The sequence below is a fragment of the Cutaneotrichosporon oleaginosum genome, assembly GCF_008065305.1.
Source record: "Cutaneotrichosporon oleaginosum strain ATCC 20508 chromosome Unknown ATCC20508_contig02, whole genome shotgun sequence".
In the NCBI taxonomy this organism is placed as follows: domain Eukaryota; kingdom Fungi; phylum Basidiomycota; class Tremellomycetes; order Trichosporonales; family Trichosporonaceae; genus Cutaneotrichosporon; species Cutaneotrichosporon oleaginosum.
In genome coordinates, this window is record NW_027072171.1 from 3,047,305 (window position 1) to 3,074,442 (window position 27,138).

Consider the following 27,138-nt stretch of genomic DNA (forward strand, 5'->3'; position numbering starts at 1 on the left):
CTGATGGCCGACGGGCTCCGCATGGGTATGTCAGCCTCCGCTCACGCCTCATTCGCGATTGCCACAGGGCGTACCTAGGCGCAGCCATGACGACGAGATCGAAAGCATGCAATGCTATGGAAACAATCTATCCCTTCCCAGATCCAGTCTATCTCCTGCTACGGCTTACGCGCTCTTCTCCATCACGTGGCTGGCCGCGCCACTCGACATCTCGGTCTCCTCGGCTTCCAGATCAGGCTCGGCAACCACCGCCCTTTCGGGTGTGAGGATGGCGGGCGGCCAGAAGTAGCAGTATACTGCGATACCGAGGAGGAGGGGGAGCGCGTCCAGCGACGCCCAGTACTCCTCGTGGATTGTGAGGTGGCCGGCGTATCTGTCGTCAGTCACGGTCGGGCACAACTAGCTTACCCCTCGCTGAGTTCGATCGTGCGGAAGATCGACCGCGTGAGGAACATGATACACGTAAAGCCGAGGGCGAAGTATAGCGGCTTCCACCCTGGGTGGTTCCAGACCTTTGTGTCTTTTCGGCTATCGTTAGCGCAGCCGGGTGAACTTGACATACACTCGGTTCCAGAAGATAATGTAGAGCACTGTAAACAGGGCAAAGCTGATGAGCTGGAGGATGAGACCGGCGAGGAAGATGTCTGTGCCAGTCTCCTGCATGCCGTCGGCAGTTGACATGCCTCCCCCCGTCGCCTGGATGCAGAAGGTGATGACTTGGGTGAGTAAATCTCATGTGTGAGCGCAGCGTCCACTCACTGTCGGAAATCACAAAGATCCACGACACCTTGTCTGGGTTAAGGTACAGGTAGCGCGCAGCCTTGAGGTGCTTGACAATGCGGCCGAGGAGGATGTAGTCGGCCGCAAGGAAGGCGCATGGCTGGAGTTAGCAAGCCGCGCGGATCTCACCCCCCTCAGCCCTCCTACTCGGCACTCACTGAGAGAACAACAAACATGTACATGGCAATGTACAGGCCAAGGGAATGTGGGTCTTTGCGGAGCGCGATGCGGAGGGCAAGGCCAATCGCTTCGCACCATGTACCGATCGTAAGGCAGAGGAAGTATTTGCCACGGTAGCGGAACTCGTCTGGTGTCAGCTAGGTACGCAAACAAGCGACGCACAGAAAGTAAACACCGTCGCGCACGCCGCATACAGCGCGACAGCGACGGCGTTCAGCGGGAGGTTTGGAATGTATCGTAGGGGGTTGCATCTGGGGTCAGCGGGGCCACGAAATGCACGGGGTGGGGCACAGACGGCGGGCGGAGCCGAGCAGTGGCGGTGCCTACCGGCCGCAGTCTGTGCGACATTGCCATCTCATCGCGTCCATTGCACGCCGCTGCAGGCTCTTATGCAACGACGAGTGATGCGAGATGGGCCAAACACGTACAAGTCGTTTGCGGGGTCAAGCTGTGGTTAGCGCTGACAGTTCGAACACACACAAATGGGTCCATTTTACAATATGGATTGTCGGAACGCTTGGCCGCGGCGATAGCCGCGACTGCCAGCGCAGCCGCAACGACGGCGAGGCGGGGCATCGTCGGAAAGGAGAGTGGGAGGCGAGGCGATGGGCAAGCTTGGGAGCAAGAGACGAAGGAAGGGGAACAGAAACGGTGGGCGGAAGTCGAGGGGCTTTAAACAAACGGGCCGAGCAGTCTGCAGTCAGCGCGTGCCCGTCGGGCTCAGCCACGCATGCTTGCTACGCACCGAGAGGACGCCGAGTGAGTTCTGCAGCGGACCGCACGGCCGCACGGCCATTATGGTGGTGAAGACGGACAAGTTGTCCTGAGGTGTGCTTGGCTCCGGGATTGCCGGTCGGAAAGACCGAGCCGAGATTCCGGCATGCTTGCCTTGCGTGCGCGGAGGTTGTTGTTGGTGAGTACAGTCAGATCGTCAGTGAGCGACGGTGCGGCGATGACGAGGAAGCGATGATGAGCAGATGCAAGATGTGCGAAGGGAGGCGAGGAAGGTGTCAGACACTTGTGTGTCGCAACCACTTCGGTCAATTCTTGGCCTACGGCATCTCACGAGCTAGCTAATTGTGTCTCGCCCATGCCGCCCTCCCGCGAAATGCCGCCCTTCAGCGGAATAGTGTACATCTAATCTCTATCAAGGGCGTGCGACGCACAACGCATCAATGCCCGCTACGCTCTCCCGGGCTCCCGACCGGATAAAGTGGCCCTGCAAGCTGGCCATGCTGACGGACCGTCCCTCCCTCCTGGCGCGGTCCACGATCTGGCCGACCTGCTCTCCCAACGCCCGCACTTCGTCCTCGCTGAGGTGCTCGGACCGGAGGAGGGGATCGGGGCTCTCGCCGTCCTCGGGCGCGCTGTCCCCCGCCCGGTGCCCGTAGAACTTTGTGTACAACCTGCACGCCTGCTCGCCGTGCGCGTCGTCGAGCAGCTCCTTCATGTCCACGCGGCCGGGCCTGATGAGTGCTGGGTCGAGGCGCTCGGCGTGGTTGGTCGTCATGAAGATAATGCGCTCTTCGCTGCTCGCGACGCCGTCGAGCGCGTTCAGGAGGCCCGAGAATGTCACTGCGCTGTTGTATCCGTCCTCGGTCGTTTGGGTGCGGCGGTTGAACGCACTGTCCACGTCCTCGAGCAGGATGATGGAGCGGTCTGGTACGAGGCCGAGGAGGTGGTTCAACTTGTCGTCGGTGAGACCGCGTTCAGCCAGGTTCATCAGGCAGATGTTGTAGCCTATGCTGCCTGCCAACGCCTGGATGAAGGACGTCTTGCCTGAGCCGGGAGGGCCGTAGAGCATATATCCGCGGCGGTACGGGATACCTTGCTGTCAGTGACACGGTGGGACAACGACAACGACTCACCTCGCTCAGCATACCACTTCCCTCGACCGAGGAACGCGCGAATATCACGCTCGATGCGCTCCGCCACACCCTCAGCGAGGACGACGCTCCCCATTTCGCGGCGCGAGCGTGGCTTGCCGAACGGCCGCCAATCCACGCCCCATGCGGTGTACACGACAGTCTTGCCGACGCTGCCCTGCTCCGCGAGCGCGCGCGCTTCGTCCAACAATGAGGGGAGAACGGCGCGCGACGCGCTCAACCCCGTGAGCGTGAGCGTCTCCCACGGCGTCCCGGAGTGCAGGTCCATAAGCTTGGAGTCGCGCTCGCGGCGGACCTGGCGTGAGTGCTGACACGGCCTTCGTGGCGACAAGGCCAGGGAAACTCACCTGGAACCAGTGACCCTGGTAAGAGAAGTAGTGGGTACCAGGACCCGGGACGAGGTTGAACACCGCATCCGAAGATCCGTTCTCGTGCTGCTTGACGCTCGTTTCGACGGCGAGCTCGTGCGACGGCAGCTGGGTCACGCGCCCCCGGATGGCGCCGAGGAGGCCGCGGTCGGCGGGCGGGACGGCGCGCGAGTGCGCGGCTTGCGCGGCCATCCACTCCAGGAACCACGGGTACGAGCGGTCCTTGGACGTCATCTCGAGAGTGATGAGGAGGCGGCGGCGCGCGGCCGTCGCGCCGAGCTTGGAGGCGGTGCGGAGGCCTGTGAGAACCACGCCAAGGCCCTGGTGTGAGTGGGAGCAGAGGGGAGGGAGGGAGGGAAGAGGAAAAAGGAGGGAAGGGGAGGACATGGGGTAGAAGAGCGTACCATCAACCCAGCACCCGCGGAGAAGTAGGGGTTCTGCTCCATGATCTTGTCGAGCAACGACTGCTCCGCGGGAGGGACCGGGGCTGGCGCCGGCACGGGCACGGACTGCATGTCGGAGCCTTCGGCAACTTGCACGACGGACGTATCTGGCGGCGGTGGCGCTTGCGCGCGCGGCGCGGGCTTTGGCATCGCGCCGAGCATGGTGATGTGGATAGTGTGACGGTAATTTCCGCTCAACCAAAAAGAAAGTGGAGGTGGAGGTGGGATCGGCGGTGCTCGGCGCCGGACGCGTGTCGCCGGCACGCAGCACGCGACTCGGTCGTGTAATCTCGCCCAGTGCTGAGTCCACGCATGCATGCTGATCTACAATATTCTCACGCTACATCCCATCTGGGTCCTATTACTTGTGCTTGCTCTTCCGCCCACCGTGACTCCTGCCTACTCGTTGAGCAGGAAGCGGCGGTACGCGACGTTTCTCGTCTCCTCGACGAATGGGTAGTTGAGCTCAGCAAGGAACGCGTTCAAGTCCTCGTCGTCGGCGCTGCCGTTGGGCGGGGGCTGCAAGCCAACGAGGACCTTGCCGACGTCGGCGCCGTGGTTGCGGTAGTGGAAGAGCGAGATGTTCCAGTTGGGCTTGAGGACGCTGAGGAAGCGGCCAAGGGCGCCGGGGCGCTCAGGGAATTCGAAGCGGAAGAGGCGCTCGTATGCAACGTTGCTGCGGCCGCCGACGAGGTGGCGGAGATGCGACTTGGCGAACTCGTTCTCAGTGTAGTCTGCAGCCTCGATGTCGAGCTTGGCCAGGTCCGAGATGATCTCCTTGATCTCCTTCTGGCGCTCGGCGGGCGTCGGGCCGCCAGTGCGCGATGACGAGCCCTTCAGGTAGAAGGAGCAGATGATGTAGCCGTAATCTGGCGACGAGTAGCGGTACGAGAACTCGGTGACTGCACGCGGGAGGAGGTAGGTGTGCAGCCTGTTGAAAGAGCCCGGCTTTTCGGGGACGCGGAAGGACATGAGGACCTCACGGCCCTCACCGATCTCCGCGCGCTCTGCGACGAAACGCAGCCGTCCAAAGTTCATGTTGCCGCCCGAGACGACGGCGACAAACGTCTTTCCACTCCCCTGCAAGGAGTTGCGGATGATGTAGCCCTTAAGGCCAGCGAGGGCGAGGGCGCCCGAGGGCTCGGGGATGCTGCGTGAGTCCTCGTACACGTCCTGGATGGCGGCGCAGATCTCATCGTTGTCGGCAAGCACGACACCGTCGAGGAGATCCTTGCACACGCGGAACGGCTCCTCGCCAACGATGCGCACTGCTGTGCCGTCCGCGAACGGACCCACTTCGGGGAGGAGCACGCGATGTCCGGCCTTGAGGGAGCGGTCCATCGCGTCACCATCCGGTGTCTCAACGCCATACACTGCAGTCTGGGGACCGACGACCCGCTTCATATACGCGGCGATGCCGGCGACGAGGCCACCGCCGCCGACAGCCGCAAACACGCCGTCGATGGTGCTCGGGTCCATGATCTGGCGGCAGATCTCCATCGCGATCGTGCCCTGGCCCGCGACGACGTATGGGTCGTCGTAAGGCGGGATGAAGGTGAGACCTTCCTCCTCAGAGCGGCGGATGCACTCGGCCTTGGCAGCGTCAAAGTCGTGTCCGTGCAGCACGGCGTTGCCGCCATACCGCCGCACATTGTTGACCTTGATGCTCGGCGTCGAGGTCGGCATAAGCACGGTGGCTTTGATGCCGAGCTTCTGGCCCGACAACGCGACGCCCTGCGCGTGGTTTCCAGCACTGCAGGTGATGACGCCTTTGCGCTTCTCCTCCTCAGACAGCGACGCCATCATGTTGTACGCGCCGCGGATCTTGAACGAGAAGACGGGCTGCAGGTCCTCGCGCTTGAGGTAGATCTCGCAGCCGAGCTTCTTGGACAGGTTGGCGGCGTACATCAGGGGTGTTTCGACGAGGTTAAGAGGCGGGGCGTAGACCTTGGCTGGGGTTAGCGGGCGGCGATCGACGTGGGCCATCAACGAGTCTCTCCGGCGTGTACTCAGGCCGTGCTCCGTGGTACAGAGACTTAACCTCAACCTCGCCATCAACATGACAGCCGCCGCCCAAGGCAGAAAGCCGTGAGAGCATCCCCCACTGCACCCCTTCCCACCTTCCTTCCTCCCGACTCACACATAAGGATCATTCTGAGATAATCCGGCACGTTGCCCTTCGGCCCACGAGTGAGGAAGTTGCGCGGCAGCTTGGCATACAGGTGGTCGGGCACGGCCTCGTCCTCGGTACCATCGGCCGCATGCTTTGTCTTCGCCATGGGCGCGGTGGACGCATACTCGATCGTGCTGGCGGAAGGGGGCGACTTGGCCAGGGGAGAGAGGGAGCCGTTTGTCGGCGCGCGGCCCGGCATCGGGATGCTGGTGTGAGTGGTGCGGAACAGCGCCGCAGGCAAGTGAGGGGGTATGAGATGCAAGTCCCGGGCCAGCATCAGATGTCTTACCTCTGCGCCATCGTAGAAGATTGTGGGTGTTGGCAAGTTATGTGCTGTGAGACACCGACAGCTCGAGAGAGCTCTCCGCTCCCACTTTTCCGATAGTCGACTCGGTAACCGCGGGCCTCCACCGGCGCGACCCGCCTATTTCGTCCCTCCACTCACCCTCATCTCTCGCCCGCACCGACTCTGGCGAATCCCGCCCGGCGCCCACGCCCTTCTGCCAATGCAAAGCACACTATCGTACAAACTGCATCCCAAGTCCCTGTACAACGAAACGTTCCCTACTCCTAAACTGGCCGCCGCTCAGCTGGCGGACCCATGATGCCCGCCACCATGTCGCGGTTCCATTGCCCTGGCTTGTTGGTCACGGGAGGCTTGGCGCGCCGCGTCTGCTGCTGTAGGGCGGCGGACGTGCTCGCGGCCGTGTTCTCCTTCTCGCGCCGCGTCATGCTCCGATTCAAGAACGCGCCGAACTTGGACTTGGCGCCGTCGCCCGAGTCCCGCTGCGCCTCCTGCGAGCGCCGCGGCGCCGTATGCGCGTTCGGGAAGCCGGGCCGGCTGATCGTCGTCGGCACGGGCGGCGGGCGCTTGGCTTGTGTCGCGGACCGTGTGAGCGAGCTGTGCTCGTCCGTGTGCCATGCCGGGTCTGAGCCCTTCAAGGGCGCACTCGCGGGTCCGCCGCCGTCGCCGAATTCTTCGACGCTCTGCAACGTCAGGGCGTGGGCGTCAGAGGGCTTGCGCCGCGGCCACACTGGCGCGCCGCCATGGGGCTTCGCGGTCGGAGGCGAGCGCTTCGAGTTGGAGCGCGCAAGACGTTCCGTGTCGGACATCTTGTTTGGCCAGACGGGACCCGCCTGGCGCGGCGCCGGCTTGGTGTGCATCGGGTTGTAGTCCATGGGCACAAAGTCGAGGCGCGCGTAAAGGTCGTCCTCGGGCGTTGCCGTCCGGGGTGGGGGAACGGGAGCCAACTCCTTCTCCTTCGTCTTTATCGGAGAAGGGGGCTTTGGCTTCTGCTCGGCACTCTTGCCTCCAACCCTCGCCTCTGGGATGGCGATAGAACCAGCAGATGGCGTCGACTTGTGCGTCCCCTCCAGCTTGGCCAGCGACTCGTCGTGCAGCTGCACACCTTCAAGTCTCGCCAGCGCCTCCTTGCCCGCCGCCGACAGCTCAGGCGGGTGTGGACGCGGCATGTCCATCTCCATCGGTGGCTTGGGAGTCGCGTCGATGTCGACATCGGGGCTCATCAGCTGAGCAATGCGCGCCTCCATTTGTGGCGTCATGGGCGAGTCTGTCGGGTGGGGAGGCTTTGGCGGGGTGTTGGTAGGGGTGGTTTCCTCAGCTGGGGCATGAGCGGCTGGTTGTGGTGGCGCAAGAGACGAGCTAGTCGACACTCTCAGATCGTGGCCTGCGCCGGTGGGGCTGAGAGGCGAGCGACCAGGCGAGCTCTTGGGCCGTTCCCAAGGCTTCTGAGGTCCAGGAGATCCGGAGGTGGGCGAGATAACGTCCCACCAGCCACCGTTGCCGCTCGATCCTGACATGTTGGAATGGCCCCCGCTGCTCATCGGTTGCCGCGGGGACGGCGTGTCGAGAGACGAGCCTATGTCAAGCTCAGGCCCTGGGACATAGAGGTTGAGCATTGGCGGCGCGTTCGCCCGCGTGCCGGAGCTCGAAGCGGACGCGGCAAAGCCAGACAACCCGAGACCCCGGAGGTCGGAGCCGTTGGCGGCGGCGTCATCGGCCACCCCATTGATGAGGTGCAGGCTCTCCTCGGCGTCTTCCTTGGCCGGCGGCTTGGGCGGCGTGGCCACAGCCCTCTGCGCCTCGATAGGAGCCCAGTGGTTGTAGCTGGTCTCGCTGCCGACCGAGGACAGTCTCGCCGAGTGCCGCGACTCCTCGTCCGTAGGGGTGCCGGAGCGCATCGGCATGCTCACTGACCTCTTGTGTCTACCACCACTGGACTGCGTGTCCTGGCTGTACCGAGGCATGTTGGGCTTGTCAGGAGATGGTAGAGCAGACGACTTGGAGCGGCGATGCCCAAACTCGCCTCCACTGCTCCCGGCCATCAGAGGGTGAGCGGGGTTAGCGCTCGAGTTGGCGGCATCCGGCCACACGCGAGGATGCGCAGCCAAATATCTGGCCTGGTCAAAGGCTGTCTCGTACGAGCCATCGGGGAACTGTGCGTCAGTCGTGTCGGATTCGCAATGGCTCACCCGCTTGACCATCTGGTCAATCAACCCTTCCAACCACGCGATCGTCTTCTCCTGGCTGACGTCCGCGTTGATGCCCTTCTCACGCTCGTTCTCGAGAAGCTCTTCGATGATGTCCAGGGCATCGGCGTCGGGAAGGCGTGGGTTGACGTAAAGCGACGCAGTGGTGCTGCTCACACTCGGCTCGCGCAGAGGCACCGAGTCCGGGTCTGGTGGAGAAGGGAGCATGTCGTAAAACGGCTCAACAATCTTTTGTGGCAGGGGCGTCGGCGGCAGTGCGAAAGTGCGCCGGATCTGTAGGAAGACAGGCATGAGACTGGGCGCGTGCGGCCCAGGATACGTCTTGCTCACGACACAGAGCACAGACTCCATGTCTGCGAGGTCCTTGCCCAGTTGCTCGCGACCCGTTTTGACCCACTTGTTCTTGAGCATGTATTCGCGCTTCTCGCGCGTCACGAACTCGGAGATGAGCTCCAAAGCGTAGCTCTCGACTGGGGAGGGGTCGTGCGGTGGTGGGAGATGCGATGCTCTGGATGGGGACCCAGGGGACATGGAGTGATTAGACGATGGCGAGCCCGTCGTCCCCTTCCGCATGCGGTACCCAGAAGACGGTGCGATGTCTTTGGGCGGCCCGCCAGTTGGCGAGAAGGTGTGGCTGAGTGGTGGCGTCTGCATGTATGACTGGGCGGCGTTCGGGCCAGCCTCGTCGATATCCCGGACGAAGGCCGCGAGAAGCTTAATGCACGCCGACTTGGAGGGCGCTGGGAGCGAGATCGGGTAGAGGGCGCGTGTAGGGAGGTACGTACGCGCGCGTGCCGAGCGGAATGCTGGACGCAGTGCTGGCCGTCGGTTCAGCGTCTAGGGGTGTCAGCACAGTGCGTAGGCATCGGGGCACAAGTCGTCACGACGCTCAGCAATGGCGGCTGTCGACTCACCAAGCTCTCCACAAACTCAAGTTCTCGCCCAACATTGTACCGCCCCTCTCCGGGAACACGCCGGCGAATGTGCTGGACCAGTGTTCGTTCTGCGTCTGTGGGGTGCTGGAGAAGCAACTGTCGGGCCAGGTCGGGGAGGGTAAAGTAGGACAAAAGCATACGAAGCGAGAGGATTAGCGCGAGGCCCATCTTGCGGGGGTCGTCAAGCTCCTCGTCGGGAACCGCAGGCACGGCAGCGGCGCGGTGTCCGACGAGCACACCTGTCCCTCGTAGCCCGTCCTCAATCTCACCCAGACGTGCGGCGATCTCTTCGAAACTGTCACGCCCGAGCGTTCCCTTTCCTCCAATGCCGTGCTTCTTCTCGCGCAGCCGAGCTTCCCGGTGGAGCACATATTCGAGAATCACTTTGCGCGCAGTCAGAAGGGAGGGTGCTGGGGACGATAGCAGGTAGTTGAGGACGGCCTGCGGTGTAGTCGATGCACTGGCTAGCGAGCCGCTTCCGACGGGCGCATTCAAGTCTGCCGAAGGGGGCACGTTGGTCGCGTATTGCGCTTGTCGGATAGCTGGGGCAAGGCGAGGTGACTAGATGTCAGCGACGGACGCGTGGGAAAGGGACGAGGGACAACTCACTCTAGATTCCATGCTGTGCAGACTGCTGGACACGCCAAGCAGCGTGTCCCCTTTGGCCCTCCTGTACATGACATGCTCCTCGATTGCATCTGCGGCCTGGTTGAGTGTCGTTTGTGGGGATGTGAGGACAGCGATGAGCTCGCGTGAGAGGGCCGGGGCCATGGCGACAACTAGTCGATGGCGGTGTGCCGACGACGGCTTGCCGGATCTTTGCGAACGGGTAACCAAAGGGAGTGGTTACAGACGTGTCTGAGTGAGGAGAAGAGCAGTGAGTGTTGACTGTGTAGACGACGGACAGGTTCCAAGCCGGTGGTGGGCGATGATGTGGGCGACGTGCAAGGATGTCAAGCAAGGCAAGATGCGAACCGAGTTGGGAGCGAGCAGACGCGCGCACCTCTCAAAGTGGGCTGTCGCTTGGAGGAGGACCTGAGGGGTGTGGGAAGAAGATGAGTGAGAGGAGATGGATGGGATGCGTGTGAAGCAGTCGCTGGTCAAGGAGGAGAGGTGGGTGCAGTGAAGCAGTCGCTGGTCAAGGAGGAGAGGTGGGTGCAGCGAAGCAAGATGATGAGGCTCGAGCGCAATATTTGTCAGGTGGGCGGAACGAGCGGTATATCGTACGTAGATAGGGCGTGGCCGATGTCTCTGTGTCGAATGTGTATTGTAGGATGATGAGGAGGATGCGCGATGCGAGCAAGAGTGCGCGTGCGGAAACTGTTCGTGGGCGTCACGTAGGGACGTGGGCAAGTCGAGGCGGGGGAGGAGGGGCACAGAAGGCTTGAGCGTGGAAAGAGTCGGCGTCGAGGCGTAGGACGCAACGAGACGCCTCCAGATCCGCCTGTGGCCGGGAGGCGAACAAGCGAGATGGGCGGGGAGATGAATATGTGTTGGTGACCGGAAGACAGGGGAGCGGCCTGCGCGCCGAGTGTCGCGACACAAAAGATGGAAAGAGATGGATGAAGAGGAGATGGCAAGCCTGGATGGAAGAGGAGAGAAGTAGAAGAGTAGAAGAGTCGAAGAGAGAAGTCAGGAGGGAGTGAGACGCGAGGGGCAGAGAGAAGCAAAGGACAAGTGGAGGCAACCAAACGACCCACCAAGTGTAAGTGATGGTCGTGTGTGCATCCGTTTTGATTGCGTGCCAGTGACATCCACTAGAATCAGACTACAGATACTCTAGCCGACTTGGCTATCGCACCGTTGGCACCACAGCATGTGCTCAAGGCTGTACAGCATGTGTACTGCGGGAGGGACGGGCAGGGCAGGGCAGAGGTCCGGGGGGCTCGGAGCAGGGCCGGGGAGGACGGCGCGCGGTGCGCGTGTCATGTGTTGTGGAAACGGTACGCGTTTTAGGCTCTGTCCGGCCTTGGCCTTGGGTGCTTTTCCAGCTCGATCTCCAGCGCAGCCTATGGCCTTGGCCTACAACAGGCAGAGTAGCGACTGAATTTGGCACTGTGTTAGGGCTAACGCCAATGTCTCGCAAGTCTCGGCAAGCAATTGACGCCTATCCCCGGGGCCGGCATTGAGGCTGGCGGATGGCGGGGTCTGGCCAGCTCTTACCAGCCGCCACAGGCCGCCATTTCGCCTCTAACGCTTATACCTCCATACATCCATGCTGTACCAGGCACACCAACACCGCAAAATCCGGAACCGACTTGGTCGTATGCGAGGTGTTGCGACCCAATCCCAGATGACATGTGGAGAACAACGATCAGTTTGGACAAGATTACGGTGTGTCGTACTGTAGAAAGTGCAGGGTGAGGTGTTTCGTGCACCGCTTCAAGGAAGAGGGCGACAGGGGTCATGAAGAAGGGGCATATCTGGAAACATGGTACAACAGGGTTATCACGCTCCCGAGACTAAACCATCTTGCTGACGTCGCCTCTGCTCTCGTTAACATATGGATCGTGGGGAGTCTTGACATCAGCGGACAGAACGGGGTAGTGCGGAACACAGTCGACACGCGACACGCTTACACGCATACGTACATCATCATCGGGAACACGGTTGACGTGTTTCATCAGGCTGCCTTGCTTGCTCGTGGCTATTCAAGCCCTCACTCGACGTCATCATATCGCCTCTATCCCGTCCATGACTCTGATCACCCTAACATCCTTGAACGTCCTCCCACTGCCCCCACCAGTTCGCTAGATCGCTCGAGCAGGAGACCGTCCTCCAGAGCGATCAGGTCCTATACAAGTCGTGGTTTGCAATCGCTCTATCGAGCTTGTCCTCTAGCGAAGAGAGCAACCATGCAGTTACCGCCGGTCATCCATTCTTGCCGGGTTCAGCCACTCAAGAACACCCCATCGTCAACACACTGCATAGCATGCTTGCAGAGCATGACGGCACAAGTTGTAACTCGAAGATCTCCTCCTCCGTACGCATCTCTCCCTCCGCTGCTCGCGCCTCCCGTCCTCCTCTTTCAGCTTACTCCCCCCCCTCTCTCGGCTCGTTGCTCAACGGCCCGCCGCGAGGCCAAGCAGCGAGCCGCTCACCGGCGGCCGCGCGACAGGCTGGTGCATCGCCGGGGACGTCTGCGCCGCGCGTGCCGGCGGTTGGTTATTCTGCGGCTGTTGAAGCTGCGGATTGGGCTGGACGAGCTGAGTGACTTGCGCATGCTGAGGCAGCGGATACTGCTGGGCGTACCCCGGCGCAGGCTGAGGCGGCTGGTGCTGATACTGCTGGCCCATCTGTGGAGGGGCCCCCGGCTGGCCGGGAAGGCCTTGATTCTGGTTCTGGAACTGGAACTGCTGCTGCATGTTCCAGCCGGGCGCGGGCTGCCCCGGCTGACCGGGGAGGCCGACGGCGCCGATTGGACGGCCCTGTCCCGGCTGGCCAGGAAGGCCGCCGCTCAACTGCCGCTGGTGCCCGTAGTAGGTCGGCGGTTGTACGTGCTGCGCCGGGATGTAGTTGGCGGCGTTGTTTGGCTGGTTGGCGTGGTTGTAGACGATGGAGTGCTGGCCTTGCTGGGCAAAGTTGGCAGGGGCGGGAGGCTGACCCGCCTGCACGTAGGCGGCGCTGGGCTGCTTGCCAATCTGGTACTGTTGTATCGGCTGCGCAACCTGGCCATGCTGATTGTAGCCCCCCGCGTGCGGTGGCCCGGGTTGCTGACCAGGCTGCCCGTAGTTCGGATGCGGTGGCTGCACGGGATGAGCGTACCCGTGAATAGAAACCTGGTCTTGCTGATTGTGATGTGCGGGCGCTGCAGGCTGGCCAGCAGCAGAAGGCTGGCTGTAGCTTGATGCACTGTGTGGATTTGTTGGTTGTCCGTATGTCGCGACGTTGCCGTCGGCGAGCGGCGCCTGCGCGGCCTTTCCATACAGCGCACCCAACAGGTTGCGCTGATGCTCGTTATGTGTCGGCTGAGATGGCGCCTGAGGCAGTTGCTGCTGCTGCTGCGCATAGTCGTACTGCTGAGGACGCGTGTGCTGCGGTATAGGCGGAGGCTGCGGAGGCTGAGCCGCCGGAGGCGCCTGCGAAGATGGATACGGCGAAGGCTGCGTGGACGGGTACGACGACCAGTTTGGTGGAATCGGCGAAGGTCCCTGAGAACTGTAGGTGTTGGGCATTGGGCTGGGGCCCACGGAAGGGCCCCGGGAATGTGCGGGTGCAGTGGAGGGGGATGCAGGAAACTCCAGAAGGCTGTCCAGCAAAGCGCGCTGACGTTGCGCACGCTCCTCGTCCTCGCTGAGCAAGGGAGCCTGTTGAACGTGAGTGGAAACTGGAGCATAAACGGGTGCTGGAGCAGCCTTCGTGGGCGACGAGATCGCGGCAAGAAGATTATTCTGGTGCTCTGAATGCCTCGGAGCGGGCTGATGGTTCGGCGCTGCTGCGTGCGAGGGTCGAGCCTGAAGTATCTGCAGAAACTTGGCTTGCTTTTGGTCCAGTGGCGGGGTAGGTGCGGGATGGGCTGCGTGTACGCGCGAGTGGTGAGTTGGAGCGGGCGGTGCATCGGAAACTGGGCCGAGGTTGCCAAGGAGGCGCGCGAGTGTCTCGTCGTCGTTCTGGTCATCCGACGCCCGGGCGTGGACATGTGCTGCTGAGAAGGACGACTGGGTGCCGGCCACGGGCTTGATGTCTTCTTTCGTCCCGACAAATTTCGAGAAGAGCAAGTCCATCTCCGTCAGGGGCGTGCCGGTTGGCACAGGCTTTGGCTCATCGCCAAACAGGAACGGTTGGAGTTCGCGGCCGGCCCTGCCTGCTCCCGCGTCGAATGCGAATGGCTGCAATTGTCGACCACCCTGCTGCTGTCCGCCGCGCCCGCGCCCCTTCCCCCGCCCCGACTGGTTCTGCCGAAGCTGCTCCAAGTTGACGCCGTTCTTCTTCAAGAATTTCTTGATGCCGTTGACAAACGGCCCGACGCTGAAGAACTTCCTGGCCTTGCCACCGGCAGCGGGCTTCGGAGTGCCCTTCGCGTTGGACCACAACGGCAGCTCAACAACGGGAACCCACTCGATCTTGCCAATCTCCTTCATCGTCTTCGTCTTGAACACGGTGTTCTCGTCGACGCCGAAGACGAGGTACATGGTGACCTCCTGCCTCCTGTTCATTGTCGTCCTGATGAACTCGTTGGGGTTGAACAGCGGCTTCATGTCATATCCTGTCTCTTCATAGACCTGGAATGAGCGCAGACTCGGAAAGCCCCACCTCTCGAATGGCACACGCCTCCGGCGTTTCATTACTGTTGATCTTGCCCCGCGGGAAGACCCAGGACGAGCCGTTCTTCCACCCTCGCACCATCAAGACCTTGTCGCCCGTAGTGTTGAGCAAAATTCCGCCGCAGCACGGAACGACCTTCTTGTAGGCGAGGAATTTTTGCCATTGCTCGTCGAAGTCGAGTCCGGGATACTGGCCAGTGTGCTCCAACAGCAGCTGAGTCAGATTTCGCTGGTTAAGCATGGGCAGCGAGGGGTTCTGCGGTTGCACCCAATCCTCATAAAACCAGTGCGCCTCCTCCGCCTGCCAAATCAAGCGGTCGGGGGTCTTCTCCTCCTCTGGAAGGGAGTCGATGAAGCGCACGACCAGATCGTCGAGAACCTCTTCTAATGATTGATATTGTTCGGTTTCCATATCTTCCTCGAGATTGGAGAGCGCACCTGGGGTTTCCAATAGGGATGCCGCGGAGGACGCATCGTAAAGCGACATGGCAGGTGCTGTTTGAGTGGCGTCGCTTGTCCATGGGACAAGTTCCCGTTGGTGTGCCATGGTGGCGCGGAAAGATGGTGGAAGAGGTGTGGGAGTGGAATGCGGGCTGTGGGAGCCGTTAAGTTGCCTTTGCTCGCTCAGGCGAAGCGTGGGGGCGGACGTTGCAGGTGGAGGTGTTGGAGGAAAGGTCGAGAGAATTCTCGCGGGAGGGTGTGAGAGTTGGATGGTATGAAATGTAGAGATGATGAACTAGATAGCAGCGGCGCGAGCAGTAAGACAGTGCGAGGTGTTCACGACGTGATCGGAACGTCAACTCGGCCACGTGTAGATCGCGTGCCTGCCTCACAAAGTGTTTGAGCAATTGACCTGTGGCTGTCGTAGGCACCTCCTCCATCAACTCGCGCATCTTGCAAACCACCAGCCACCGTACGGCCATCTAGCGCTGCAATGTCGATTCACGCTACCCCTCAAATAGTTAAGTAGACCGGCAGAGTCATGTCAGGGATCCTCATACTTCTCCATCCGCCTCACACCGTTTTATCGCTCCTGATTTCATCGTTGTATTGGGCGACAACGAACTAGTGCTGCGCGTGAATTAAATGGGCTCAGCCACCTGGGTTGCCATTCGCCTCGTAAGCTTGCAATGGAGACAGGTAAGGAAAACACAGATGCCCCGCCACATTGCCTAATTGCCTGCCACGTATGCACAGTTTTTCCGGAGACATCTTGTCTGAGACATCTTGTCAACGAGGCGTCCTTTTGGGAGGCGGATGAGGCAGCGCAAGTAGAAATGATCGCTGCCCACGAATAACTTCGACAACACTGGACGCACCGCCACTCCACACCTCAATGCAAGATGGGTGCATGCTCCAATGCCTCTCCTCCGCTTCCCCGCTCGGCGCTCATGCTTTGACCTTAGCCTGCGCCTCCGGCGACAGCCACTCCTTCGGGAACCCCTTGACGCCGCCAACGACCTCGGGCCGGCGCTGGAGCGCCTCGCGCCGTGCGTAGCGCTTAACACCGCCGAACTTGCGCTGCTTCGCGAGCAAGTGGCGCGCGTCAATCGGCGCATCGGCGGGTATGGGCGACTTGGGGTCCTGGCGTCAGCGGCTGTTTGACAACTTGAAGATTCAACTACAGCGCACGAAGCAGCACCCAATCCCGGCCTTCCTCCCTTCGTCATTGCGTAGATCCTCCCTCCCCCGCATTAACTCACATTTGCAGCAGCCACCAGCCGTTCCAACATGTCGCTGGCGCTCTTCCGATTCATCCGGATGGCAGGGTAGCGCGCCTCGCTGATCTTGAACCACCCGTCGCCGTCGGCCACCAACTCGCTCGACCCCGGCTCTCCGGGCGTCCACCTCGGCCCAGCCAGGAGCTGGAAGCGGCGCACGGCGGCGGCGTCCTTCAGCGGGAGTGCGGAGAGGGGCGCGCGCAGTACCGTCTTCTGGTTGTACTCGTGATTGGGGTTCGCAAGGTCAATCGCGGTGGTCAAGCGGATTTTGCCCGGTGAGGGCTTGAAAGGCTTAGCCTGGGCTAAATGTTAGCGCAGCTCGGGAAGGGCTTGATAGTTGTAACTCTTGGCGTACAAGAGGACGTGAGGCGAGCGGAAAGCGCAGAGAGCAATTCCCACAACACCACCTTCCTTCCTCTGTGCTCACCATTCAGCGCCTCCACGTCCGTGTACATGTTGGCAACGAGCTGGCGGACGTCGTCAATCGCCGCAAGACGGATGTATCCGATCGTGGACGCTTCGTCCCACATGTAGCGGCCGGTTGGGGTGTCGTTGCGCATGTCCCATTCAGGCTCCTTGGCAAAGCCGCGGGCAGCCACCGAGGTCGAGAATGCGCGGACGCTAAGCGCCACCGCTCGCGTGCGGATCAGACCGGCCATCGTTGAGGAGGTGAGGGTAGTGTGCTCACGATCACAAGAGTCGAGGTCAGAGTTAGAGGTCGGACATTCGCGCGATTCCGGTTGACTTTTAAGCTCGCCTAATGACTACTCATCAGGCACATCTAGTTTACGCAGGCCTACTCCCTCTTCATAATTCGTACTTGAAGTACATGTGAGCGGGAGCAAAATTGGCCGGATTCAAATTCTTTGAGGTCCTTGGTCTCCTTTTCAGCAGCATACACTGTCCGCATCCCCACGGTCGGAGGAGTCCATCCCGCACGCGCCCCGCCATATACCCAACGCACCCTCCCATGCAAGACAACGCATGGCAAGGCGAAGTGCGGCGCGAGGGCGAGGAACGACTCTAACACATGTACGGCATGACGATCCCTATCCCACGTGCATCTGGGAGTGGCGTGCGGGGCCGGGAGACGGGAGGTCTTAGGCGAGCGCTGGACGCGCTCATTCGTCATCATGCGGGGGCCGGCGCTGCCGCAGAGTGAAACATCTCCCGGTGGCGTACAAGTGGCCGTACCGTACGCGTATGTTTGACACTACTGCGAGGCGTTTCGGCGCCTCCATAATCAATGGGGGTCATGTAGTAAGGCGGACCTTGGACCTCAACGTTGGAGCTTGACAACATGGAGAACAGCCAGTCGGTGCAGAGCTTCTATCAGGGCCGGAGAGCGTAGATAAGGGGCCGAACATTTCGGGGTGACGTGCCCAGTGCCTGCGCGTCGGTGCCTGCGAAAAAGTTGAATCGTTTCGACTGCTGCGATCTACGAGCGCACTCCCCTGTATTACACGGCAGAGGATTCTGCAACGCCGGAGCAGCTTGTAACCAACGACTGCGCTCTCTAGCCCTGGGCTCCGTGCGGCGCGGGGCGGAGATCCACCTCTCAAGCCCAGGAACCTCGGCTGTCGATCAGAGGACGCGGCCGCGCGTCTCCCGCAATCCTCATCTCGGGCCATAGCACCCCCGCGACTCCCGTTTCGTGGCAACGCACAAAATTGTCCGCGCAATCACTCTGACTCATATTCATAAATATGAATGATGAGATCGCCATTCAGGTTGCCCATCGCCCACCATCTGAAAGAGATCTGACGCGCCGCTCGCAGCACAGACCCACAGTCGTTCCTTCGTAGTCGCACGCCCGTACTTGCACTGTCCATACTCTGTAGACGGCGTCTTTCCATACACACCACTACCAACAACACAATGCCCGCCCCGCCCTTTGCTTGCACGCCGGCGATGTCGCGCTCGTCGTCGAGCTCGACGATCACGCTCGTGGCCACGCCGCGCCTTAAGGCCTTCGAGCCCCTCGAGGCCGAGTGCACAACGCTGACCGCCGTCGCCGTCAACAAGCCGCTGAAGGCCGCCTTCGTCTCGGCCGTCTCGGCCCTCAACCGGCCGCTTCGCATCGTCGGCTTGCTCGCGACCCCCGACTCCGGCTGCAGGATGTACGCCGAGATGACGGCGCGCGCGTGCGCGTCTTCCGGCGTGACCTTCGACCTGCAGGAGGCCGCGCACTCCTTCGACGCCGTCGCCGCGTCCATCCGCTGCCTCAACGCCGACGACTCGCTCGACGGCCTCATAGTCTACTTCCCCCTCTTCGGGGCCGATGAGGACGCGACGCTCCGCGCCCTCATCTCCCGCCGCATCGACGTCGAGGGCCTCTCGGGCCTCCCCCGCTCCCCGGCGCCCCCATGCCTCCAGACCGCCGTGTATCCCTGCACAGCGCTCGCCGTCGTCCGCGCCCTCCAGCACCCCACGGCCGCGTTGTACGATGCCGCCCGCCCCGCCGGCAGCCGCTTCGACGGCACCGTCACTGTCGTGAACCGCTCGCCGACGGTCGGCGCGCCGCTCGCACGCATGCTCGCGGCAGACGGCGCCCGCGTCTTCTCCGTCGACATTACCGGCGCCGAGCTCCTCTCCCTGCGCGCCGGTGAGGTCGTTACCTCCCCCGTCTACGCCGAGCTGGACGAGCTCCTCGGCCAGTCGGACGCCGTGGTTTCCGCCGTCCCCGGCTCGTTCTCCCTCGACACGGCCGCGCTCAAGCCCGGATGCGTGGCGGTAGATCTCTCCGAACATGGCAATTTTGGTGATGATGTGCGCGAACGCGCCCGCGTCTTCGCGCCCCGCATCGGCGGCGTGACCATCCTCATGTTGCAGATCAACGCGTTGGTTCTGCGGCGGCAGCGCGAGCGCGAGGGCAAGCTCTAGCGTGGTGCGCAGGCGCGTCACGCGGGCCACAGAGGTCTTACCTGAAGACGGACAATCCGTATGTTATGTGTCATAGAATTGTATAATGTATCCTTACTGGGTTTCCGGGACGCAGTGCAGGAGTGTGAGTGAGGTTCGGCGCACGTCGAAAGGGTCCGCACAGAGGGGCTTCGTCTTCTTGATTAGCTTGTCAATCCGCTCCGACACCTCGATAGTCGTGATTAGCAACGAGTAACACTTTCGAGAAGGGCGCACGCGTCAATGCTGCCCGTCGGCCATGTAATGTGGCCCACTGAATAGGTCAGCCCCGCAAGCTCGCATGCCGTCGCGGCCGCGGTGGCCGTTCTCAGGGATGTTGCGAGGCTGTCAGTGATGCGGTCACGTTCTCTTCGTTAGGGCAGACCGTGGAGCACCCATGCAGAACCCAGAACTATGCCTTGCCCATCCATTCGTCAATCTGCGCTTGAGGCACCTCATCGAGCCGGTGCACAAGGTAGTCCACCTGGTGTGAGCCGGGCATACCTCGTAGGCTCCCTGCACTCACCTCAACGTCCTTCGTTAGAGGAATGACCCAGTCGCGGTAGAGCCCCACGACAGCCTCGATGTCGATGCGCGTGCCCGTGTTCTCAATCACGTGCCCGTCTGCATCCATCTCACACCCGTAAACCTTGGCCTTGTTGGCCAAACGGGCGAGCAAGCGCGCTTCCACCGCAGGCTTGGTGATGAGTGCCGCGAGAGCGTCCTTGTTGGGCGGGCTCGCGAGGATGTGGGGGATGAAGTCTGCGGGCGCCGACTGAAACTTCGACTCAGAGACGAACATGCCTGGTGTGAGCGCCGAATGTATTGTAAGCTCACCGAAGTGGATACGTCGGCTCAGAGCCTGGAGCACCTCGACGTCGCGGGTCGCGCTACTCCCGTAATTTCCGTCATCTGCGTCCTTCGTAATGCCCGGCACGATGTGGGCGACGTAAAAGTCAAGGATGCGGTCATTGACATTGACCGAGGGGTGGGATGCCGCGGGGGTGTGCAAGAGAGATGGGAAGTCCATGGGAACCAGGACAGGCGTGGGAAGCATTTCGCGAGGCGTAAATGGATGCTCGTCCGGTGAGGTGTAGCGGCGCGCCTTAGCTGGGGTAAGCGGAGCGCTCAGTGGAGTAGGCAGAGCCGAGGGAAGGCGAGGAGGAGTAGACGGGGTACGCACCATGGAAGCTCTCCGTTTCGCGGATGAACCATTCGAGCAGAGGCTTCTCGGAGCCCATCTCTTTTGTGAAAGCGCCCTCCTCGTAGATGCGCTTGTTGCGCGCGAACTGCGCGCGCTCAATGAGGGCTGTTGTCAGTCACCTTTTGCCCACGCCGTCACGTACAGAAGATTATGGTGTCCTCGAGACGGATGAGCTGGCTGCGGATGTTGTCCAGCGCCAGCAGCTCGGGCACGCTCGCGCCCGTAGTAAGGTTCATGGCTAAGGCTAAGAGAGTGCGATGAGTACAGGTGAGGAAATGAGTGAGTTTGTGAAAGCAGTGGACGGTATTGAGGTTGCCCGAAACAGTGCGGGCAACGAGTCGGTGGAGGTGGAGGTTGGCGCTGTCGTGCATTTGCCAAGACATGTGTTTGTCAGCGCTGTTCATTCGCGTGACCGGGCACCGCTGTGAGAGCTTTGGCCATATCCCCCGGAATCGAGCCAGCCGCGCTTGCTCAGCTCATCTTGCATAATCGGCCCTCGTGGGTTCGTGACCGTTTGACGACTTGACGGCTCCGTGGTCAGGAACATGGCGCCGCTGTGAATCAACTGTTCTGCGGTCTGCGGTAGATATGCAGAACGAGAGCCGATATCGTCTTTCGCGAGAGATTCACCCGATCGTCACACATCCGCAACCTGCACGTGGTCATTGAGTGTAACCCCCCCTAGTATAACGAACCACATACATACAAGGATCCTGAGCACTCCCTTGTACTAATACTAGCGGCGTCCGTGGACAGAGTCCCACACGGCGCCTGCGCCTATGCATGGCGCATCTATGATCTCGCTCAGAACAGCCAAGAGGCAATCCTGCCCCAACGCCCGACAGGCTTGTAGCGCTCGTTGTCGTACTTCTCCATCTCGTCGAGCTGGCGGCGGCCCGTGATGTAGTCTATTTCCTCGAGCTTGACGATCTTGGTGCGCTTGACAATCTTCCAGCCGAAATAGGCGACGGCAAAGATCAGAACTGTGATGTACGAGGCGAAGAACGAGGCCGTGTCCCAGTTGCCCTTGAGGAAGACGGTGAAGCCGCAGAAGATGATGATGAGCGTGAACCAGATGAAGCCGTACCACGACAGCCACGGCTGCCAGGGCGCGAGGTATGGCGAGTCGCGCGACAGGCCCTGCTTCTTCAGGCCGTAGTAGTAGCGGAGGTAGCAGAGGAGGATGGCCCACCAGCACAGCAGGCCGGAAATGGCGCTCAGATTGTAGAGCCAGTCAAAAGCCTCGGCAGCCTTGGAGCCGCCCGTGTTGAGGTAGGCGAGGGGTCCGAAAAGGCCGGTCGCAATGATCGCCCAGTATGGAAGGCCGCGACGCGTGCACTTGCGGAAGAACTTGGGCGCCATGCCTTCGAGAGAGAGGGCGTATAGCGTACGGCTGGCGGCGTAGAGGTCCGAGTTACCAGCTGACCATGCGGCGGAGAGGATGACAGCATTGATAACCGATGGGAGACCCTTGATGCCCGCGTTCTCGATGGCGATGACGAAGGGCGAGGCGCTTGCATCATTGCTCGACTTGCCGTTCAGCAGTCGCGGCTCGTCGTAAGGAACGAGGACCGAGATGACGAAGATGCCCAGAACGTAGAAAATGACGAGACGGAAGAAAACACGACGGATCGCCTTGGGCACAGTTTTGCGGGGGTTCTCAGCTTCACCGAGCGTTGTTCCGATGATTTCAGTGCCAATGAACGAGAAGGCGGCCTGGACGAAGACGTTCCAGAAGGCGAGGAACTGGCCCCAGTGGCCACCAATGACGCCAGCCCCGTTGTTGATTGTTTGCTGGGAACTGTCAGCTACTACTCGTCACGGATGGAGGGACTGCGCCTTTGACTCACACTCGCAAATGGCCCTGGGTTACGCCAGTACCTAAAGCCGATTGGGTCGTGGTTAGGTCCACCGCCGCACATAAGAACGATTCCGAGAATGATGAGGCCAATAATCGCGATGACCTTAATGAGAGACTGGGGTCAGCCAACTCCGTAACTCTGGGTGAGCACGTACAAACCAGAACTCCATTTCTCCGTATGCCCTGGCGCCGAAAGCGTTCACAATCCAGATGGCGACCATACAGACGGTGATGTAGACTGCAGGGTTGGTGGATGCGTCCCAGTACGAGATAACGATTGCCACCGCCACGAGTTCGGTCGGCAGCGTGATCGCCCAAGAGTACCAATAATTGATGCCAACTGCGAACCCGAGCGCTGGGTCAACGAAGCGTGAGCCGTAATGCGTGAAAGCACCAGCCACGGGGAACAATGTAGCGACCTCGCCGAGAGCGACCATCATAGCGTAGACCATAGTGGACATCAGACAGTAGCCGAGCCAGAGGCCTACTGGGCCCCCCGTGGCTAGGGCCGAGCCCGACCCAATAAAGAGACCTAGAGTCAGTGCTGCTATGCATGGGATAGCGGGGCGGGTTCGACAATCGACAACGGAAAACGTTGGACGGACGAAATGTTGAGCGATGCCGGCGGACAGAGGATCGGCAGCGATCGGCAGATCGGCGCGCGCCACCCAACCCTCCACCGTCTGTGCACATAGCTAATGTAGTCTTGGCGCGCCCTTTCTTATCGCCAGATCGCCAGACAAACATGTGGAGCTCGTGCAGCCGCACGCCCTCACGCGCCCGATGCATGCAAATATGAGCAGATCGTGCGACTCACCTGTTCCGATAGCGCCACCGATAGCAATCATAGCCATGTGTCGCTGCTTTAGCTGACGCTTCACACCGCCTTCGAGCTCTCCATGGCCTGTCGTCAGCTCCATCACTTCCCAGGCGCACTGTTCAGCTCGCCGAGGCCGCCTGTCCCCGGCTCGACCCAGTGATACGCGGCTTCGGCATCGTGGAAGTCGCCGTACACCGGCGAGACGCTGCTGCTGCCGCCCTCATACTTGTCTGGGTATTAGCAACGTCAGGGCCGGGTCCCGTCAGGGGCGAGGCGCTCACAGTCTGGCGAGCCAGAGTTTGGTGTCGGGTGGTACGGGTTGAAGCCCTTCTCGTGGAGTTCGACGTCGTCGCGGTGGTTCATGGTGAAGAGGAGGGGCGGGGTGGGGTGGGGTGGGGTGGGGAAGAGGAAATAGATGGGTCAGGCGACAAGGATGAAAAGCTGGAGGTGATGGAGTAGCGCGCGTGGTAGTCCGAGTAGGGAAATGCCCGGGATGCGTAAGCGCAGGCGATCAGGCGGACGCCGCTGCCTGTTTCGTGGTCTTGATGTTCAAGAGGCAAGTTGGGCCAGTTGCAAGAGATAATGGACAAGACGCAAAGTTGAATGCAGATGCAGATGAGGACGGTTGGGCAACCAGGACGGGAGAACAAGCGGGACGAGCTCGGATGTAAAGCGCTTTGGTGGGAGCCGTGGCCCGGCACGGGGCACGGTATGTAAGTGGGAGCCGTGGAGATTGCGCCTGGTGGTAGATAGACCGTAGGACGGCGCTCACATGGTCAGAGTGGGGGCGACCTGATGCGCTGTCCGCATTCTCGGGCATGTCATCACGCCGCTCGAGGATCAAGGGATCGCTCCAAGCGAGCCAGATCCTCGATTCGGGCGCCCAATTCTCTTATGCAAAATAGCACATACGGCGTAAACGCGCCACTTAGGCCCAGAGGCACCTGGAAATGGCGTACTGGAACTGACGCACGGACGGCACTCGCGAATGGACATGAGCGCCCTCCTCTCGGTACTTGTCCTCTCCACCTGTGGGTCAACGCTGCACTCCGTGGCCATCACAAATCAATGACAGGTGATCCATGGCCACTGTACTCCATGCCCCACCCCACTCACGACTTCGCCCGGCGGCACGGCTGTTTGCCCACTCGTATCAACGCACATTCCGCACGGGAGCGTCCCGGACCAAGCCAGCTCAGCCGGAACCGGTGAGCTTTTCCACATACGAATGGGCCATGTATTGAGGGCGTCGCATAAGCTCAACGGGCACTGATTTGTCTGATGCAAGCTCCACTTTGTCTTCTGTAACACTTTGGCGGTCAAGCTTCGGGTGACAATTGAGGTCAACGGCTCGGCGTGGCATCGCGTTGAGTGGAAGTCCGCAGCCGCAGCTGCTTATCGTGCGAGAAATGAGATCCGTCGGCGGGGCCGACGGCGTTTCCGACGTACTCCAGCTGGCTGATCAGCGCCCTTCCAGTCTCAACAACAACCCACCTCAATTGGACAGTGTACAGATACGTGTTGAAGCGAGCTTCAATGAAAGCATCGCCACCCGGGAGTCGGAGCTTGTCGGCTAGTCTCCTGTAAGCCCCGGCAACGTAGAGGGCGGAGTGAGATGCAATTGACTAACAGCCTTGACCACTATACTACACGTTGTCTAATCTACAGTGGGGAAAATGCACTCATGGATACTCAACATGGACTTGATGGTCACCGTGACGGTACCGGCGATCTACACACTCAAACTCTGCAGATTGCCGGACCAGTTGGCTACCTTGCGGTGTGCCATGACCTTGTCCGCTCGGAAGCCCTTGACCTGGAGGCCCTCGAGCGAGGTTGCGCGCGAGAGGGCGACATAAGCTGCTAGTCAGCCTGTTTTGCTGCGGCAACTCACCTTGGCCCTTTTCAAACACCTTGGTCAGGTCGACCTTGACGCGCTCGAGCGCTATCGTCAGCTCTCCTTCGCTATGGGAACTTACTTTGCCCCTGCGCCTTGTGGATGGACATCGCCCATGCTAGGATAAGCGGCAGTTGGGTCCGCGACACCTGGACTTCGCCATTGGGAAGCTCGGTCTTGAATTGGTCATACTCAACGAACAAGTCGCGAACCCCTCCGTTGGGTATTGAAAAGCGGACAACGGGCAGCGGCTGCGCCGTGGATTTGATTGGCAGACGCATCTTACTCAAGAGCTTCTCTTTTAGGCGATCATCTAGCCCTTCTCCGCTCGCATCATCGTCCTCCAAGCCTTTCTCGCGCCAAAGGCCGTTGGCGTCGGTGACGAACTCTGTCTTGTGGCAGAAGCCGAGCACGCGACCCATGCTTCCGTTCACCAGGGTCTCGTCGATGTTCTTGATAAGCATGACTTGTGCATCGACCTTGAGCTCCAGAGACGGTGGTGCCATAAAGTTCGCCAACATCTTCTCACGTTGCTGTGGATCCTGAATAGTCCCGCCATCCTGGGCGATGTATCGATGGCCGTCCGTCGTAAGGTTCTTCAGGCGCGTCATGTTGGAGCGGTCGACATCCTCACGCCGAGGGAATAGCTCAGTTGGGACGATGCCGTCAGGACACGGAATAGGACGATCTAGCTTCCGGAAAGTTTCAATAGATTCAGAAGTAAGCCGGCCGAACCGCATCTCATTGAGCATGTTGACGAAGCCTGGGATCAGTCGTCATTGCCCTACCCAAGTTACACTCACGCTCGTCCTTCTGACGGAACACCTTGGACAGATTGACCTGCTTGTGGATTGATTCAGACCAAGTGGTGGCCTCGAAGCAGAAACGGGGTTCACCATTCTTAGTCACAGGCGGCAGCTGGAAGAAGTCGCCAGTGCAAATGAGCTGAATCCCACCAAAAGGGACGCCTGGCCGCTTGCGCATAATCTGTCCCACCCGGTTGAACTTGTCGAAGAGGTCGGCATCGACCATTGAGACTAGCGTCAGGGGTGTTTCGCTCACTGGAGCAGAAGCGCGACCCGCAGACGGATAATAAATGCCTTGCTCGAGGGTGTGCGAGGACTCACTCTCGTCGATGATCAGAGCCTTGGTGCGCACCCATCGAGCAGCCGCCTTCTTGTTGCGCTTGAGCTTTTGAGCGAGTGTGGCGGGTTCTTCAGTTGCAAGTCCGACGCCACCAAACGAGTGCAGCGTGGTGCCGCCAATGTTGCAAGCTGCAATGCCAGTCGAGGCAGTGACCGCCACAGCATCGGGAGACTTTGCGTACTTGAAGTGCAGCGACTTGATGATCTCACGCAATAGGACAGACTTGCCGGCACCTCGCGGTCAGCATCGCCCCATAGAGTGATCTCACCGGCACTTCCGGTGAAGAAGATATTCCTTCCCTGATCAACAACCATCTTGAGCACCTCTTGCTGTTCCGTACTCAAGACGAGCTGATTCCTGATGTTGACAGTGGGCAGAGAGGGCTTGCCCTTCTTGCGTGACTGGCCGACGCTTGATGACGAGTTCGTGCGCGACAGTCCTCCGGTCTCCGTCACCTTCTTGGCAGAGCTTCAGTTAGCGTTGTGCGCTGAAGGAAGGTCATATGAGAAGGGTGCTTACGAGAAGTCCCCCTCCCACGGTTTTGGACGTTTCTTGATGTCCAGCGTTGGAAGCTCCGGCAGAGCCTGAGTGTCGGCGGCTGCCGAAAGTTTGGTGCTCGAACCCGACGACGCAACGTTCAGCCGACTTGACGATAGTAATGTAGAAGACGATGCTTTCGGAGGGATGACGCTGGGGCGTGGAGGCGCAGCCACTACTAAACTTGAGGTAGCGGACGTTCTCGCTGAAGGCGGGTTTATAGGCATGGCCTCGAGAATCGCACGGCGGCGACGTTCTTGCGGAGTCAAGCCATCGCTAACTGAGAGTGTGGAGTTTGACACCGACGCGGAGGACGACATTGGTGGAGCTGAACGAGCCGGAGCGGAGAAGGGAAGCTTAGTTTTGACGCGCGGCGGACTTGGAGACCACTCGATCGGCGTGCTGGAGGGCGCCTTGTCGTCGTCGCCCCAGTCGCGAGTGAAAGAGTTGACGCGGGATATGCTACGCCCGGCGCCGGCGGGGGTGAGAAGAGAAGGCATGGCGCGGTGGG

At 60.8% G+C, this 27,138-nt stretch overlaps 11 protein-coding genes across 11 annotated transcripts; 1 reads left to right on the top strand and 10 right to left on the bottom strand.

Annotated features, from left to right (window-relative positions):
- Positions 1 to 165: 165 nt before the first annotated feature.
- Positions 166 to 1,536, bottom strand: COLE_02897 (uncharacterized protein; the record flags this gene model as incomplete). The annotated part of the gene is made up of 8 exons (XM_018423341.2): positions 166 to 373; positions 409 to 528; positions 563 to 716; positions 760 to 880; positions 939 to 1,087; positions 1,123 to 1,211; positions 1,389 to 1,408; positions 1,441 to 1,536. The coding sequence occupies 8 exons, from the start codon at positions 1,534 to 1,536 to the stop codon at positions 166 to 168; spliced, it is 957 nt and encodes a 318-aa protein (XP_018278377.1).
- A 571-nt stretch (positions 1,537 to 2,107) lies between these two features.
- Positions 2,108 to 3,729, bottom strand: COLE_02898 (uncharacterized protein; the record flags this gene model as incomplete). Its single annotated transcript, XM_018420387.1, has 4 exons — positions 2,108 to 2,787; positions 2,829 to 3,141; positions 3,194 to 3,535; positions 3,619 to 3,729. 4 exons carry the CDS (start codon positions 3,727 to 3,729, stop codon positions 2,108 to 2,110), a joined length of 1,446 nt encoding a protein of 481 aa, XP_018278378.1.
- A 327-nt stretch (positions 3,730 to 4,056) lies between these two features.
- On the bottom strand, positions 4,057 to 6,029 carry COLE_02899 (uncharacterized protein; the record flags this gene model as incomplete). The annotated part of the gene is made up of 2 exons (XM_018423342.2): positions 4,057 to 5,609; positions 5,798 to 6,029. The coding sequence occupies 2 exons, from the start codon at positions 6,027 to 6,029 to the stop codon at positions 4,057 to 4,059; spliced, it is 1,785 nt and encodes a 594-aa protein (XP_018278379.2).
- A 371-nt stretch (positions 6,030 to 6,400) lies between these two features.
- COLE_02900 (uncharacterized protein) lies at positions 6,401 to 10,047 on the bottom strand (the record flags this gene model as incomplete). Its single annotated transcript, XM_018419265.2, has 4 exons — positions 6,401 to 8,287; positions 8,324 to 9,178; positions 9,256 to 9,837; positions 9,886 to 10,047. 4 exons carry the CDS (start codon positions 10,045 to 10,047, stop codon positions 6,401 to 6,403), a joined length of 3,486 nt encoding a protein of 1,161 aa, XP_018278380.1.
- A 1,388-nt stretch (positions 10,048 to 11,435) lies between these two features.
- COLE_02901 (uncharacterized protein) lies at positions 11,436 to 11,684 on the bottom strand (the record flags this gene model as incomplete). The annotated part of the gene is made up of 1 exon (XM_018423343.2): positions 11,436 to 11,684. The coding sequence occupies one exon, from the start codon at positions 11,682 to 11,684 to the stop codon at positions 11,436 to 11,438; it is 249 nt and encodes an 82-aa protein (XP_018278381.1).
- A 654-nt stretch (positions 11,685 to 12,338) lies between these two features.
- Positions 12,339 to 14,952, bottom strand: COLE_02902 (uncharacterized protein; the record flags this gene model as incomplete). The annotated part of the gene is made up of 2 exons (XM_018420005.2): positions 12,339 to 14,498; positions 14,530 to 14,952. The coding sequence occupies 2 exons, from the start codon at positions 14,950 to 14,952 to the stop codon at positions 12,339 to 12,341; spliced, it is 2,583 nt and encodes an 860-aa protein (XP_018278382.2).
- Positions 14,953 to 15,929: 977 nt separating this feature from the next.
- Positions 15,930 to 16,821, bottom strand: COLE_02903 (mitochondrial 37S ribosomal protein mS35; the record flags this gene model as incomplete). Its single annotated transcript, XM_018420390.1, has 3 exons — positions 15,930 to 16,124; positions 16,244 to 16,563; positions 16,689 to 16,821. The coding sequence occupies 3 exons, from the start codon at positions 16,819 to 16,821 to the stop codon at positions 15,930 to 15,932; spliced, it is 648 nt and encodes a 215-aa protein (XP_018278383.1).
- Positions 16,822 to 18,379: 1,558 nt separating this feature from the next.
- Positions 18,380 to 19,144, top strand: COLE_02904 (uncharacterized protein; the record flags this gene model as incomplete). Its single annotated transcript, XM_018420028.2, has 1 exon — positions 18,380 to 19,144. The coding sequence occupies one exon, from the start codon at positions 18,380 to 18,382 to the stop codon at positions 19,142 to 19,144; it is 765 nt and encodes a 254-aa protein (XP_018278384.2).
- A 430-nt stretch (positions 19,145 to 19,574) lies between these two features.
- COLE_02905 (uncharacterized protein) lies at positions 19,575 to 20,602 on the bottom strand (the record flags this gene model as incomplete). Its single annotated transcript, XM_018425413.1, has 5 exons — positions 19,575 to 19,646; positions 19,689 to 19,966; positions 20,000 to 20,272; positions 20,346 to 20,471; positions 20,509 to 20,602. 5 exons carry the CDS (start codon positions 20,600 to 20,602, stop codon positions 19,575 to 19,577), a joined length of 843 nt encoding a protein of 280 aa, XP_018278385.1.
- Positions 20,603 to 21,170: 568 nt separating this feature from the next.
- COLE_02906 (uncharacterized protein) lies at positions 21,171 to 23,081 on the bottom strand (the record flags this gene model as incomplete). The annotated part of the gene is made up of 4 exons (XM_065626245.1): positions 21,171 to 22,142; positions 22,217 to 22,342; positions 22,383 to 22,759; positions 23,045 to 23,081. 4 exons carry the CDS (start codon positions 23,079 to 23,081, stop codon positions 21,171 to 21,173), a joined length of 1,512 nt encoding a protein of 503 aa, XP_065482514.1.
- Positions 23,082 to 26,605: 3,524 nt separating this feature from the next.
- COLE_02907 (uncharacterized protein) lies at positions 26,606 to 27,127 on the bottom strand (the record flags this gene model as incomplete). The annotated part of the gene is made up of 1 exon (XM_018419267.2): positions 26,606 to 27,127. The coding sequence occupies one exon, from the start codon at positions 27,125 to 27,127 to the stop codon at positions 26,606 to 26,608; it is 522 nt and encodes a 173-aa protein (XP_018278388.1).
- Between the last annotated feature and the right edge of the window lie 11 nt (positions 27,128 to 27,138).